The sequence below is a fragment of the Macaca nemestrina genome, chromosome 9 (assembly GCF_043159975.1).
Source record: "Macaca nemestrina isolate mMacNem1 chromosome 9, mMacNem.hap1, whole genome shotgun sequence".
Classification (NCBI taxonomy): domain Eukaryota; kingdom Metazoa; phylum Chordata; class Mammalia; order Primates; family Cercopithecidae; genus Macaca; species Macaca nemestrina.
In genome coordinates this window covers 13,105,579-13,122,704 of record NC_092133.1, presented here as the reverse complement: position 1 = coordinate 13,122,704, position 17,126 = coordinate 13,105,579, and the positions used below count along the sequence as shown (strand labels likewise).

The window sequence follows — 17,126 nt, the reverse complement described above, 5'->3', positions numbered from 1 at the left end:
TTTCTTGTACCATACCTGTATGGTTTTGGAATCACTGTTACCAGAATAAGACAGATGTACAAAATAGAAGTATGAGACCTATAAAATCCATGAAAATTGTTTAAGATATAAATATACATTTCAAGCTGGGCATGGTGACTCATGCCTGTAATCCCAGCACTTTGGGAAGCCAAGGTGGGCGGATCACCCGAGGTCAGGAGTTTGAGACCAGCCTGGCCAAATGGAGAAACTGCATTTCTACTAAAAATACAAAAATTAGCCAGGCATGGTGGCGGGTGCCTATAATCCCAGCTACTCAGGAGGCTGAGTCAGGAGAATCGCTTGAAGCCAGGAGACAGAGGTTGTGGTGTGCCGAGATCGCGCCACTGCACTCCAGCCTGGGCAACAAGAGCGAAACCCCAATTCAAAAACAAAACCAAACAAACAAACAAAAAAGATGTAAATGTATATTTCGGTGAGTGATAGATCAAACATAAATTGGAAAATATATAAGACTCAAATATCATAGTTAACAAGCTTCATAAAATATCCCCTCATTTTTAATTCTTTGTAAAGCGTCTATGTGAGTTGATTTATTTTTTGGGGGGATGTCTGGAAAATGTGCCCATGAAAATTTGGTCCTAGATTTCAAAATATAGAATCAGTTTACCAAGAGCTATAAAACTCTTGAATTTTAAAATATTTTTGTCTTGAGATATTTTAGTAATTTTTATTTGTTTTTAGAACTTAGTCATTTCAATTTATTTCATTGGTCTTTTCAAAGAACTGATTTTTTTTTTTTTGCTTTGAGCCTCTTTACTGTATGTTTGTTTTGCTTTTCATTATTTTCTTATTATCTTTGTTATTTTTCTCTTCCAATTTTGAATGTATTCTATTGTTGTTTTTGAACTTATTGTTAATTTAAATGCAGCTCAATAATGCTAATCTTGTTTTTCTAACATAAACAATTTAGGCTATAAATTTTCCTTTAAATGTTGCATTAGCTATATTCTATAAGTTTTAATACATATTATTTTCATTAATTTTAATTCTGGATATTTCTAATTTTTCATTATTTTCTTCTGTGACCCAGAGTTGTTTAGCAGAGCTTTTAAAAAATCCCAAATGTAAGATATTTTTCTTGTTATATCTTCAAAATAGTTTATAATTCAATTGCATTATGATCAGATAGAGATCTCTACAAATAACCAGTCCTTAGATCTTTGATTAGCTTTGAGAATTATCATAAGGTCAGTTTTTATAAATATTCTATATGACTTTAAAAGAATGTGAATTTTTAAATTGTTGGACACAAAGTTGTTATATGTTTATTAGAACAAGATTGTTAATTTGGTGTTCAGATCTTATATGTCCTATCTAATATTTCTGTTTTCTGTTTATTCTTAATTTGTCAATAGCAAAGATGTGAATTAAAATTTCCCACTATTATGGTAAATGTTGTAGTTCTAGGGTATTTGTAACTTCATCAATTTTTTGATTCATATATTTTGGAGTGACGTGTAAACAGTTTAGAATTATAATACTTCCTATTATACCTCCTACTAACTGTGTAAGTCACGATCATCTTTATCTCTAATATTGCTTCTTACCATAAAGACCCTCAAAATCAAAATTAGTATTGATACAGAATTGTATTCATTAATATTTTCTCATTTTTTTCTTTTTTGTGTGTGCCCTATATTTTATGTATGCATTTAAAAATTTTTAAAATAGGGAGCACATTTCAATTCTATTTCTTGTAATTACTCACATATTTAAAGCCTTATTCGTATATTCTTTATAGACTTCTTTCTCCTTTCTTATACTGTTTTTATATCTGAATTCATTATTTTCCTCTTTTAGTTTGAAAGTTCTATCAAACCTCTAGTTTAACACACATAGTTAACGAAGTCTCAGGTTAATACCTTTTCTTCCTTCTGAGCAATGTAAGAACATTAAATTCTTTAACTCTGATCAATAATATATTCTAACTTATTTGATAATGTTATCTGGTATTTTAATTCTAGCTTGATTCTTTCTCCTTCCTCCCAACAAACCACCAACCTCTGCATACTTTCACCCACAGATATGCCAGTATTTTCGCTTAGCATTCCCTCGTGTGTCTCAGCCTTACCACTTTCTGCCTAAAACATATCCCTTACATTTCCTTTGATTTATTTGTGTGTGTGTGTGTGTGTGTGTGTGTGTGTGTGTGTGTGCTCGCGCGCTACATGCTCTGTGTTTTTGAATTTCCTAAATTGTCTTTGACTTCATTCTTGGAAGATGGCCTTATTCAATATGGAATTCTAGTTTGACCGTTACTCTTTCTTTCTGAACTTTGATGATATTATTTCACTTGCTTCTAGCTTTGATTTTTTGAACCTTTTGAAATCATCTGTGAGTCTTAAACTGCTGCTCCTTTGTAGGTGTTCTTTTCTTCCTTTCTGCACGTCTTTAACAACTTGCTTCTTTTTGTGTTGTAAAGTTTTATTATTGCTGTGTCTAGGTGTGGAGTTCCTTTTATATATCTTGTTTGGGATTCACTGGGCTTTATAAATCTCAAGTTTGTGTCTTTCAACATCCTGAGATATCCTCTGCCATTATCTATTGGAATATTGCTTCTTCTCCATTTTCTCTATTACTTCCTCCTCTGATTTAGAACTTCACGTAGACATTTGTAAGACCTTCTCAGCATATCATCCATGTCACTTAATCTTTCCTTCATTATTTTTCATATGTCTTGTTAAATTTTTAACTAAATTCCGGTTAAAATTTGAATCTATCTTTCAATTTGCTAATTCTCTACTTAGGTTTGTTTTACCTGCTATTTAATCCATCTATTGAGTTTTAAAGTTTAATTACTATATTTTTCATTTATAGAAATTCTATTTTGTCTTCTTAAAAATCTACTTTATTATTCTTTTATAATGCTTGTTCTCTGTCCTTAGTTTTAAGCTTTTCTCAAATTTCTTCAAGCATATTGCAAATAGTTATTTTATATTCATGCCTTATAACTCTACTATCTAAACTTGTTATGAGTCAGCTTTTCTTATAGGTTCTCATTTATGATATCCTAGATCTTTGTGTTTCAGTTTTCTTACTCTGGGCTTTTAATTTTTCCTAGAAGTTTATTTTTGGGAAATACTTTGATGTCTGGGTTGAAGCTGAATTCCTCCAGAGAGATATTTTGCCAATTGCCTGACAGCACTAACTACCCCAGGACCACTCAAAATTAACTCTCCACTTATGATTTTTTGGAGACCATATGAGAAGCATGAATTGGATAGCAAAAACCTATGAGAATTGGCTTGTAGTTCTAAAATCACTCCACATAGCACAAAGATGGAGACAGGCAAGTGTCCCTGCTGTTTTCTTCTGAAGGACAGACTTCTTTTCCTACTTATTCCTTTTTTTTTTTTTTTTAAGATGGAGTTTCACCCTGTCACCCAGGCTGGAGTGCAATGGTGCAGTCTCAGCCCACTGCAACCTCCACCTCCACCTCCATCTCCTGAGTTCAAGCGATTTTCCCACCTCAGCCTCCTGAGTAGCTGGGATTACAGGTGCTCGCCACCACGCCTGGCTAATTTTCGTATTTTTAGTAGAGATGGGGTTTCACCATGTTGGCCAGGCTGGTCTTGAACTCCTGACCTCAGGTGATCCACCTACCTCAGCCTCCCAAAGTGTTGGGATTACAGGTGTGAGCCACCATGCCTGGCTTTTTCCTACTTAAGCAGGTTGTTTAGTCTTTGGGGTGCAAGATGTACTCAGGGATCTTCTGTTATGTTTTTCATCATGGGCAGTCCTGAGACTTTGTTTCTTCATCCTTATGCCCCAGGGAGACATCAAAGTGGAAGCTCAAGGTCTGCAGTTCCCCACAGACACACTTGGGGTCAAGTGTGGATCTCTGGCTTTCCTGTGTCCTTGCACCCTACGTGTTTTCTCTCCCTTCATTTTTGGGAACCTTGTTTTTATTAATTTTTCTCTGTGTCAACATAGTGGCATGTTTAAAATATTGTTTTAATATTTCATCTAACATTGAATTATTTCAAACAAAATATATAATCTGCGACACTGCTAGAAATAGAAGTCCTAGGTTTGGGAATTATTAGGCATTCTTGTATTTGAAAATGGGAACTAAACTTTGGCTAAGAAATAGGCATGTCTGGGTTTGAGACTAGACTCCGTATTCAATATTTCCAGATATTTGTTTCCTCAGCTTTACTAAAAGTAACACCTTTTATTTGTATGTTGAATTTCTGTTTACAAAGTCCTTTCACAAATGTCAAGTCTTTGGAGAGCTGGCTGAAGCAGATGTTGTTGTGCCTGTTAAGAGAATAGATGAGATTGTTGAGGGGATACCACACTGATTTGGAACCCAAGTCTTTTAATACCTAGAAGAGTTATTTTTGCTTCAATGCCATCTTGGATTAAATTATTTCAGAGAAGTCAGCAAGTGGATCTCAATTTGTTGTCTGGGGCAAGTCAGTGCGTGGACACTATCTTGAGGGAGATCCTGAGCCCAAAGCTGGGTTTTCTTGTTGTTGTTGCTGTTTGTTTGTTGTTTGTTTGATAAAGAGTTCATTGACCCAATTAGCAGTGTCTGCAAAAGTTGCAAGACATGAAAAATGCAACTTATTTGCTTTTCCAGATTTAAAATGGCCTTCCTGACTTTAAAAAATTCACAGTTCTCATATAAACATAAAATATGTCTTTCTAAACTCAGGTGGCATAAGTATTGGAAAGATAGACTTTGCCAATGTCAAGTAATGAGGCTACTAGTTCTATTTATGGTCAGCTTCCTTTGTGGTGTGTGAGATGAGCATGGAATGGTCTTTGATGACAGGGAATTTGTTGCAAGAAAAACTAGAACATGAGGAAATCTTGGAAAGCCACCTCCTCACTGATACAATCACTTGGCGTTTCTCAGACTGGGTTGTGCTACAGTTTTCTTGAGTTACAAAAATAAGGACCTAGCTTAGCTCAGGACAGTAGCTTGACGTCAATCTGCTTCCCTTTTTCCACTCATACAATATTTAATATCTGATTGGGCCATGTGGCCAGCACTCATCACAGACTGTCCCTATTAGTCAGCATTTGAGCCAAACATTTCAGGGGTAGCAGATCTTCTTAATGCAAAGACCATTTATATTCTCTTCTCATGCTGGCTGAGACCCTCACTCAAGGCTGCTAGTGGAAGGTTAGAAGGGTTCTTTTTCTCTAGCAAACCCTGAGACAGGTTGTATAACATCTCATAAAAGGGAGGAGGAATTGAGGCTACGCTTTTAGAAGAGAGCAAGGCAGAAACAGTTATTACAACCTAAGGGCTTCTCCTGAAGTCCATGCACTCCAATTAGAGGATGATCAGATGAGCACACTGGGCAAATCAACGACTACTCCTTGTTGGTGGTTTCTTAAATGTGCATTACTATTCAAATGCCATCATCAAATTTATGCTCTGTTAAGTCCTTTGAAGGTAAACTAAAAATCATTTTTCATTAAAATATCATCTTTATTTTAATCCTGCTCATGCTCTTATCAGCTCCTCTAATGTCATTATGGAAAAAGGCAATTTCTTTCTTTTGAAGGCTTATTTTTATATTTATGTTTCAGATCATTGTGGCGTATAATCAAAGGAAAAGTTATCCTGGGGATTTAGACCTGGAGATTAGGATGTTCAGATATGCAAAACCACTTCCCATCCTTGTGACTGTCAGTAGTTTTCTGCAGTGCAAGGAGTAACATTTATGAGTTCTCATAAGCATTTTTCATCAAGGAGTGTGGGGTGGACAGTGGAGCCAAAGCAGCTTCTGTCATTCAAAAATCCTTAATTCCCAACCAGGTGCAGTGGCTCACGACTGCAATCCTAGCACTTTGGGAGGCCAAGGTGGGCGGATCACTTGAGGTCAGGAGTTCAAGACCAGCCTGGCCAACATGGTGAAACCCCAACTCTACCAAAAATGCAAAAACTAGTTGGGCATAGTGATGGGCACCTGCAATCCCAGCTACTGGGGAGGCTGAGGCAGGAGAATTGCTTGAACCCAGGAGGCAGAGGTTGTAGTGAGCTGAAATCACACCACTGCACTCCAGCCTGGGGTAAAGAGTGAGACTCCATCTCAAAAAATAAAAAAATAATAAAAAATAAAATATAAAAAAAATTCTTAATCCTCCTCTGCTGCTACTTTCCCTCCTTGTAATTGCCCATTACCAGGATCAGTGCCTCCAGCCGGTTGACGAAAGGATGACCACCTTCCTCTCGCTATCATTTTTCCTCCCACCACTGTTCTTCCTCTGCACTTCTTGTGCATTCAGCCTGAGTTGATTCTTTTTCTCAGAACAAAATCCTCTTTGAAAATGCAACATGAGGTAACAAAAGGAGTTTACAGTCTGCTTTTTTCTGTTTGCATTTCCTGCCTCTGACATTTGCTTTCAGACTAATTAGGAGTTTTTGAATTCCTTTTCCTTTTCCCCATTGCTCATTTTCAAACAAGACTGTACAACCCTTTCCATCATGAGATGAAAATCTCACATGGCTCGGTAGCTCAGGTATCACCCTGCCTAGAAACAGGGGACAAAGGACATGACCTTTCATGTCTTTCTGTCCCTAAGGACCTTGGCCTCTTGCCAGAATACTTAATAGGGTCCAAGTATATTTGTAAAATGAATACATGGTCTCTACCATTTATATATTCATTTGGTCATTACATGTCAGGTGCCTCCTATTGTCAGGCAGTGCGTTCGGTCCTAGAGCTTCAACAGTGACCCTGATGGGCATGTCCCTACTGGGGGTATGAAAACAAATAGGCAGTTAGCATTGCTGTAACTGTAATAACGCTAAGAACATCTGTGGTTTTTGCTGTATTTAAAGAGAACTCATAGTTTCTAAAGAGCTGCATCGAACCCATGTAAATGATTTGTACTTTCTGAGCCTCCATTTCTCATTGGTAGAATGGCCTAATGACTATGTCGTTGTGTTGTTCTGGGGATGAAATGAGGCAACGTAATGAGAAGCTTCAAGCACAGTGCCTGGCCCGTGGGAGGCACTCAACCTCTGATCACCTGGCTGTCCTTCGGATGGAATGCTCCTCTGCCTGCTCTGCTTGGCATAGTTTCCTCCTGCTGATGAGGTTGAACAGGCACTGACCAAGCAGGCTTGTTTCCCACATCCTTTGTTTCAAACGGTCTTGTGGAGATGAACTTACATCCTCTGCAAAACACCCTTCCGTACTAAGGTTTATTAAGCTACCCAACATTGTCCTTCTGCCTCTTAGAGAATATGATACCAACTCTCGGAACATCCCAAAATGGAAAGTTTGTATAGATTGACTCATCAGAGCACAATTGTGTCTTCAGTGCCAGAAATTATCAGCTTGTGTGGAGAAATGTATTATAATTAGCAAAAGTAAAAAAATACAACATGAAAAGCAGGATGTGTCTTCCTGGTTCTTATCTCATTTGTTTTTTAAAGAGTTTTCTTTTTTGGTGCCAGTTTTGTGTTTCTTGCAATCAGTAGGGTCCAAAGATTTTCCACTTGGTTTAAGAGTCAACTGGGGTTGAAGGGAAAACTACAACATTGCACCTAAGTTAGCGCAATGACTAGATCTTTCTTTGCAAAGGGAGAGTTTTGAACTCATCTGGGTTGCTGGAGAGAAGAACCAGTGATTCCTCTTCAGCGTCACCAGGCAGTCAGATAGCCCTGTTCATGGGATGGACCTGGTGTTACCACCTATGTCAGCTCCTTTTATTGTAATGCTTTGCCTATCTACCCTCATTCACAATAGCCAGTAAGCATCACAAGTGTCAGAAACAGGGTGAAAAGCCATTATCTTTCATCTTCTTCCTAGTTTAGACTATCTTTCCTGCTCACAGACAGATCAACACATAAATATTAACAACCAAGAAAACCTGCTGCAAATAAAGAAAACCTGCTACAAGGCTTTGAAAAAGAGGGGCATATGCTCTTCCCACAGGTCACTATGCCTACTTCCTTCCCATCAGTAGTAAAGGTGTGTGTGTGTGGTGGGGGCAGGGGGGAGGTCTGTGTGTCTCCAACTCTGGAGAGCAAATGAACAAGTTTGCCTAGGACAAGTAGACTCTGAATATCCTCTCATCCCACTGGCTTGGGAGTTTTCTACTCATTTCTGTTGTTGGTAATGTTAGCAGAATGTGAGTACATTTGTCCTCTCTCTTATAATCCCCATGTTTAAAAATGTTTAATGCTCTAAGTCTTTGAATGTTCATGTCTCAGTTTTAGTTCTTAATCAAGCAGAAAGCTAGGATTGTGCATAAAGGGAAGACGGGGGTGGGGTGGGGGACAGACACTCACTTGGAATGCAGGTCATTTAACTTGTTCAATGCTAGAATAAAACATTATACAACACCCTCCCCCTCCTCACAGCATGTCAAATGCTTGTTTTCTTTGAGAAGAGAGTAGGATGCCCTATGGCTAGAGTCAGAAAACATGTCTTTGGCAGCCTTCCTGGTTTTTTTTGTTGTTGATTTTCTTCCTCCCAGTTGACCTTGAATCTGAGCCTTGATGCTTTAGAGTCCTAGGATTTCAGAGTTGGGTAGGAGATGGCTCATGGGAGAGATCACATCTTGGTCCCCAACCCCTTAGCTGCCAGGAAGAGATGGCAGAAAAATTATGAAATCATACGAAGTCAGTATAGGTTGGTAGAGTCTCATTCTTCCTCAAGTAGTTACTGGAAAACAGGAGTGCAGAGAACCAAGGCTTCCCATAGCTCAGACATGCCCTTGGGCCAGAAGTCCTTTGTCAAAGCATATTATGTTAGTTCAATAACTGTATAAATATCAGTAAGAAAGTGACAAGGATAAGGTTTAGCATGAAATTGGAGCCTCATCGTGTAACTTAGGAAAGTAAGGGCACACAGTGATGTTTAAAAAAATATTCAAAGACCCAGTAGCATGTGTCCAGGAAGACTGGCTGCTGCTGGGTGCTCACAGGATCTAGGCTCTTACATATAGCCTGTAAAGATGGCTTGGAATAATTCCTCCTCTTTCTCAAAGAGGCAGAGGCTCCAACATTTTGGAGAGGTCGCAGTGGTGGTCCTGACTCCCACCGTGTGGGAGAAAATACATTTTACCTGCCCTCCAAAGAATGAGTCAGAGCCTGTGGTGCCAATGCTGGCCAAATTCGAGTTCCTGAGACAGAGAGATCAGGAGGAGCCTGAGAATCTCACCTCAAACCATTTGCCCGAGGTCTTGACAGTGGAGGGTTTGCACAGCCCTTTCCCTTCTCCATGCCCTGGATGTACCCGGAGGTGCTGCAGGCAGTATTGGTTGCTTGAGCTGATGACTCATATGTCTTAAAGTCTCCAAGTCATTTTTTATGGGGACACAGAAATTCCTGCTCAATAGCTGCCCTATGTTCATTGATTTCTTTGTTTGTTGTTTCCCTAAGAGATGCCAGTTTGGCAACACCCAAGGCTGCCTCTCCTCTGATTCAGATCTTGGAGACTTTCATCCATAACCACACAAAGCCCCAGGGCAGTTTTTTTGTGCTTCCCGCATTTAGTGTAATTCGGTGGATAAACTTGCTAAGCCACCTGATTTGAATAAAGTCCATTATTCCTCCTGGAAGAGCTCAGGATGGGGTCAATACATGGGAGCCAACTCTCCAGCCTCCTCTCCCACTCAGATACCTCAAGGAAGAATGAAATTAATAGAAGGAACAGAGCAAAGTGGATGAGGATAGAATTTAAGAGGTGGTTGTGCTTGCTAGGATGGTGGCCAAATAGGGCCACTTTGGAACATCACGTAAACCCCTTAATAACCTTCCTCCACAGTATCTATAGCAGGGTTGGGCAATGCGGTTTCTTCCCACTTATTTTTACTTTAAGCAGAATACTTAATATATATTGGCACAGCTCTGATGTTTGAATGCTAATCATTATGCAGAAATGTTTCAATGCACACACCACTCACATTTGCATTTACTTTCTTTTGCTGCATTTTTATACCTAGGATAAACCTGGTTTAATATTCCATTAATTTTTTTTTAAGCCACTGTAACTTTGTTTAATTTGGTTGCTGAAAAAGTTCTACTTTGGTATAATCTTGTGTTTGTAACCAAGATCGCTTTTAAGAAGGCACATTCTTATCAGAGATAATTTGGAAAAGCTGCAGGTTGTTCACTGTTTGGTACTATAGTAATGATTATCTTGAACTTACATTTTAGGGGCCTCCTTGTTTCACTTAGCATGCATCCTAAGTGTTGTCTATATTGTTACATAATCACGTGGTTTTCTTTTATTTATTTATTTTTATTATACTTTAAGTTCTAGGGTACATGTGCACAACCTGCAGGTTTGTTACATATGTATACCTGTGCCATGTTGGTGTGCTGCACTCATTAACTCGTCATTTACAGTAGGTATCTCTCCTAATGCAATCCCTCCTCCCTCCCTCCACCCCATGACAGGCCCCAGTGTGTAATGTTCCCCTTCCTGTGTCCAAGTGTTCTCATTGTTCAATTCCCACCTATGAGTGAGAACACGCGGTGTTTGGTTTTCTGTCCTTGTGATAGTTTGCTCAGAATGATGGTTTCCAGCTTCATCCATGTCCCTACAAAGGACATGAACTCACCCTTTTTTATGGCTGCATAGTATTCCATGGTGTATATGTGCCATATTTTTTCTTAATCCAGTCTGTCATTGATGGACATTTGGGTTGGTTCCAAGTCTTTGCTATTGTGAATAGTGCTGCTGCTGCAATAAACATACGTGTGCATGTGTCTTTATAGCAGCATGATTTATAATCCTTTGGGTGTATAGCCAGTAATGGGATGGCTTGGTCAAATGGTATTTCTAGTTCTAGATCCTTGAGGAATCGCCACACTGTCTTCCACAATGGTTGAACTAGTTTACAGCCCCACCAACAGTGTAAAAGTGTTCCTATTTCTCCACATCCTCTCCAACACCTGTTGTTTCCTGACTTTTTAATGATTGCCATTCTAACTGGTCTGAGGTGGTATCTCATTGTGGTTTTGATTTGCATTTCTCTGCTGGCCAGTGATGATGAGCATTTTTTCATGTGTCTGTTGGCTGCATAAATGCCTTCTTTTGAGAAGTGTCTGTTCATATCCTTCACCCACTTTTTGATAGGGTTGTTTGTTTTTTTCTTGTAAATTTGTTTGAGTTCTTTGTAGATTCTGGATATTAGCCCTTTGTCAGATGAGTAGATTGCAAACATTTTCTCCAATTCTGTAGGTTGCCTGTTCACTCTGATGATAGTTTCTTTTGCTGTGCAGAAGCTCTTTAGTTTAATTAGATCCCATTTGTCAATTTTGGCTTTTGTTGCTGTTGCTTTTGGTGTTTTAGACATGAAGTCCTTGCCCATGCCTATGTCCTGAATGGTATTGCCTAGGTTTTCTTCTAGGGTTTTTATGGTTTTAGGTCTAACATTTAAGTCTCTAATCCATCTTGAATTAATTTTTGTATAAAGTATAAGGAAGGGATCCAATTTCAGCTTTCTACATATGGCTAGCCAGTTTTCCCAGCACCATTTATTAAATAGGGAATCCTTTCCCCATTTCTTGTTTTTGTCAGATTTGTCAAAGATCAGATGTTGTAGATGTGAATCACGTGGTTTTCATGGTTGCATCGTAGTCCATTACATGGAAATGTCACAGCTTGCTTATCTGTTCTTCTGTACTGATCACTTTCAGTTTTTCAATATTTATCAATAACTTTGAGCAGAAAACCTTCTAGATTTCCCTTGTATTTTATATTATTTTCTTAAGATGGATGTTCCAAGGTCTCTTACAAAGATAATGAATGTATTTTAGGCCAAGTCTTCTCCAAGTGCAGTGTGTGCACAGATTGCTGGTGGATGTTGTGAAATGCAGATTCTAACTCAGTAGATGTGGGCTGGATCTGAGGATCTGCATTTGTCACAAATGCCTGCATGATGCCCAGGCTGTGGCTCAGGGCTTTGGGCAGTCTCTTAAAGTTGCTGGTGTATTGGCATTGAGAATATTTATAATACTTGTTTTGCCAAGTCATTGTGTGGGCTGGTTACCTAGGAGCTCTGCCCCCTCGGAAGTATTTTCTAATCAAGAAGAAAGTTTGGATTAGACTGGTGTCCAGAGGGATGGGGAGCTGTAGCACCTGCCTTCAGTGAAAGCCTCTAAGCTTAGTTGTGGCCGCCATTAGAATCATCTGGGGAGTACACACACACACACACACACACACACACACACACACACACTCTTTCTCTCTCTCTCTCTTTCTCTCTCTCTCTTTCTCTCTCTTTCTCTCGGCTCCCTCCAGACCACTACAAACAGAATGGCTGGCAATGGAACCTGGCTATCAGTATTTTTTAAAGCTTCCCAGGTATTAGAGGTGATTCTGTATAGCTCAACAGCTCAACTATGTTCATTGATTTGTTTGCTTCTTTGTTTCCCTAAGAGATGCCAGTTTGGCAACACCCAAGGCTGCCTCTCCTCTGATTCAGATCTTGGAGACTTTCATCCATAACCATACAAAGCCCCAGAGCAGTTTTTTTTTTGTTGTTTGTTTGTTTGTTTTGTGCTTCTTGCATTTAGTGTAATTAGGTGGATAAACTTGCTAAGCCACCTGATTTGAATAAAGTCCATTATTCCTCCTGAAAGGGCTCAGGATGGGGGTCAATACCAATGGGAGCCAACTCTCCAGCCTCCTGGAGAGTTGAGGACCTCCTGGTTGAGGACCATTGTTCTAAGCCCTTCCCACCTTAAATCTCACTGAGCTCCCAACTATGTTTTATACCTGCTTGGATGTAAAGCTTGGGGCTTATATATGCCACACTCAGACCTCCACGCTTTCAACAATGGATTTAGCACAGCCATGAGTTTTCTTTGCAATTCTGAAAAAATAATAACCATTATTTTGGACAGAAAACAAGGTAGTTGTCATCACTGACTTCTCCATGAAACTCACTCTTTTGTAGCATTTGCTGGTCCCATCTTACTGAATGCCACCATTGTACACTCAGTCTCCCAAGCCAAAAACCTGGGGCTGATCCTAGCCCCTTTACTTTCCCATACCCTTCAGATCTAAGCAGTTCTTACAGTCCTTTGCTCTGTATGTACTTGTTTCTTATAGAATGTATCGTATTATATTAAAATTATCTCTTAGTATGGTATGTCCTTCAACTAGATCATGAGCCTCTTGACTCCAGAGATAGTATCTGATGCATCGTTTTATTCCCCACATCTAGTGCAGTGCCTGTCTAGCACAAAGTGGAGACTCCTGAAATAACTGTTGAATGAATGGATGAAATAAAATAGGTTTTGATCACATGTAACCCTGGAAGATTATTCTTATGGTTGAAAGTTTCATAGCAGCCTGGTTCTAGCAGGAGCACAGATTGCCTAGATAGTGCCTGGTGCCAACATGGCCTTGGCCTTGAGGGTGTGCAAGGTGGCAGACGGAATGCCCAGCATGCCCTGACTCCCTGCCACTCACCACCTGCTACAGTAACACCTGCTGTTTCTGTTTGGCAGTTGCCTTTTCAGGCCTTGGCTTCACGACGTTCTACTTGGCGGGAAAGCTGCACTGCTTCACCGAGAGTGGGCGGGGAAAGAGCTGGCGGCTCTGTGCTGCCATCCTGCCCTTGTACTGCGCCATGATGATTGCCCTGTCCCGCATGTGTGACTACAAGCATCACTGGCAAGGTGAGTCCCTGCCCAGGGCCTGACTAGACCTCACCGTGGTTGCCCCTCTCCTCCAGGGATGGGTGTAGAAATGCACCAGTTGTGGGAAGCTAAGTGCCCATTGTCCGAAACCAGAGGAGCCTGAAATGACAGAGTGGATGTAATTTTGAAGCAAATATGCTGGTTCAAATGAGGTCTGGCCTTCCTAGGGAAAGAATTGGAGGTCTTCTTCCTCCTTCATGCTCCAGGAGACTGCTTGAGTCCTGCCAGAATGTCAGGCCCTTTGGTTTAGAGTCACCCTTGGCCTGAGACCCAAATGTGATTTTCCTGCTGGATCACTTGCCTCAGTCCTCAGACTTAGTGCCAGGTGGTTTTTGGCTTCCTTTGCTTATTGAATCCAGCCTACAAGGACATATTTGTCACCATGGATGCTCTTCTGAAAGGTATATCCAGCCAGGGATTCATTCCAGTAATGCTCCAAGCCACAGCTGCAAGCCTGGGGTGAGGTTTGACTCTCTCTATATATATACACACATATGTCAGTCCTGGAATATTTGTTAAAAATCCAAATAACACAAAACAAGGGAGGGGCTTGTTCCTGAAATATAACTAAACCATGCCATGTCCTTCTGCAGAGAAACTGCAGCTCACAGTCTGTCTGAAAGGAAACCACCACCTGCCAGAGCACACAGAGAGCCGAGACGGAGGTGATGTCCACAGGAGGTGTGGCCTCTGGGAAGCGTGGGGTCTAGGGCAGGGTTTCCCAAGGGGAATCCTTGGATCACCTTGATCAGGCTGCCCTGATCTAGAAATTGGACTCTCTAGAGGTGCATCTGGAGCAATGGTCTAGAATCGTCATGGTTGTTAAGGTGCATCTGGAGCAGTGGTCTAGAATCATCATGGTTGTTAAGGTGCATCTGGAGCAGTGGTCTAGAATCGTCATGGTTGTTAAGCAAGCCTATCATTGCTGATGAAGTCTAAGAAGCACTGGGAAAGAGCTCCACCATATGTGTCAATTTTAACCAAACAAAGCAAAGAAAACGTGCCTGAATCCAGCTTCTTTGGGTGAATGGGCTTCCATGATAGGTCTGTGACCCAAACCTCCTCTCCCTTTCTTGTTTTCTGACTGTTGCTGGGCATTGTTCATCTCCCCCCTCTCTCTGTCTTTGCAGCCAGCTGCCTTGCAGAACTTTTCCTTTTCTTTTTTTCTACCTTTTCCAGGTTTTTTTTTTTGTAGTGGTAATGAGGCAATGGATGGGGACAGAGTTGAGGGGAACTCCTAGCTGAGAGCCCCTCCTTCCTCATCTTCTCTGGAGACCTTGTGTTCTTTTCAGCACTGCCCAGCTTCTCCTGTTCCTTTCTAGTCTCATCCCTACCCCCATATCCTCCTGGAGCTCATGCTCTGGGTGTCCTGTGACCCCAGCCTAGCTTTGAGCTGAAGGGTGAAGGGTATAGGGAAAGAGATGCTGACATGGTTTGGACAGCACAGCAAGTATCAAGTGCTACTAAGGTCTGAGGCCTTCCTGAAGGGGGAGGTCAGAAGAGGGTCACAGGTCTGAGCCTGCCCTTGTTCTGTTTTTAATCAATGACTCGGATGAAATGCTGGATGATAAGAAGCCACATCATGAGATGGAAGGATGGAGAGAGTCACTGGGCCAACAAAAACAAAGGCACAGCCCCCCTTGGAACTGGGAATATTTTCCCACAGAATTGTTTTCCACATATGTGGTTAGGGCATTTCCCCATGAAGAATATTATGGGCCAAATGGCCTTTTATGGACTGCTTCTCATTGATCCCTTGTGAGCCAGTTTCTTCTTTGAGCGCAGGAACAATTAATCCCTAAATATTTCACAGAGCTTTTCGTAGATTGAAAGAAATAATGGGTCCAAATGTTCTTTGTAAATGGAAATTTACTACACACATGCAAAGTGGTATCATTGTTGCTTAGTACATTTTCCTAAGGAAGGATGCGTTGTGTTTCCCAAACAACTGACTTGGAGGCAGACATTTTTTTTTGGAACGTGATTTATTTGTAAGCTACAAATGCCAGGTTTTCACTTTTATTCAATCACTTTGGATTCGGGGAATGATTTGGGGGTTTCAGAATTGAATCAGTTTTTCCTTTATCTTGGAGTCAGTAAGAGCCTTTGCATAGTACTGACAACCTAAGATGTGAGGCTGGCCTGTCTTCAGCACTCTCTGACTCTACCCTGTTTTGTTCCTCGTTTCCTAGCTGTGGTAGTGTAATGTGGCCAGAGTAAAGGAATGTGGAATCACAGCTCTTGTCTTTAGAGAGTGGTGAATTTATGCTGCAGCTGGTGTACCCAAGGCCTGTTGGCAACTGGGGCTTTGAAACCAACCATACTATCCAACAGGCACAGAAAGGAACTATGAGCAGTCAAGTGAGAATATTCATCCTCTGTGGGCTGTTGGGAAAGCAAAGCAAGAGAATTTATGTTCAGTGATGGTTAAAACCATATTTGGGAATCAAACCAAAACTGCATCATGGTAGACTTCTGCAGCCCAAACTGAACGTGCATCTGTTGGTACAGGTTATTGATATAGCCCAAGGACCAGTTCAGCTCTGTCATTTTCTGTTCAACTTATACCCTTGGAGTCAGCCAGGAGAGGAACACAGCTTCGTTTGGATACTCTAAAGGGCTCTGAGTCAGGCTCATTTTACCTGAGTTCCTCCCTCATGAGGCTGTCTGCCACTGTCCACACCAGTTATTTTCAACTGGGTGATGGAGAGGCTGACTGTACCTCTCAGGGGACATTTAGCAATGTCTGTAGACATCTTTTTAGTTGTCACAACTTTGAGAGGTAGGTGCTACTGCCATCCAATGGGTGGAGGGTTAGAGACTAGGGATGCTGCTAAATGTCCTACAATCGCAAGGCCCCCTGCCCACCAACAAGGAGTTATCCAAACCCAAATGTCAACACTGCCCAGTTTGAGAACCCCTGTTCTACATTGTACCCCAGTTCCATAGTTCTTTTCCCTGTTACATGTTAAGAAGCAGCAATGTTCTGGGAGTGGAAAGTTTTGTTCATTCAACACTCAATTATTAAGGGAGAAATCAAGGAGCCCTCAACGGTTTCCCGTTGGGAGGAGGGAGGCAGAGTGAGGTCTTCAACTGCAGTGTAGGTGGATGTTTGAGGCAGGATGCCTGATTAAGATAAATAACTTGTTTTCCTTTGGTGAACTGAGCTGCCCAGTGACTGTGGGCGGGGGCCATCCATCATGGTGAGAATTCACATGGAGGCCCATTAGCATCAGCAAAACTCAAGTCCCCCTCATTATAGACTTTAGTTAACAGCATTCATGTTGTGAGATTTTATGACTCCATTTCAATTTTGATTTAAGCAACTGTGCCTAATGTAGAAATACATCCAATTACTCGATTACACATCATATCCAATAAATAGCCCATAATCTCCAATGACTCTCTCTCTCTCCACTATCATGGTTATTTTCTGTTATTGACACCCCCTGGT

General features: G+C 40.8%; 1 protein-coding gene across 12 annotated transcripts in view; it reads left to right on the top strand.

Annotated features, from left to right (window-relative positions):
* The window catches only part of LOC105467886 (phospholipid phosphatase 4), a 167,379-nt gene that overhangs the window by 130,633 nt on the left and 19,620 nt on the right, over window positions 1-17,126 (top strand). For 11 of the 12 annotated variants that reach the window (XM_011717726.3, XM_071069029.1, XM_011717717.2 and 8 more), the window contains one exon: window positions 13,481-13,651. The exons of the other annotated variant lie outside the window; for it this stretch is intronic. In XM_011717726.3, coding sequence (XP_011716028.2) covers window positions 13,481-13,651 — 171 coding nt within the window. The remainder of the gene's footprint in view (window positions 1-13,480; window positions 13,652-17,126) is intronic. 12 annotated transcript variants of the gene reach the window in all.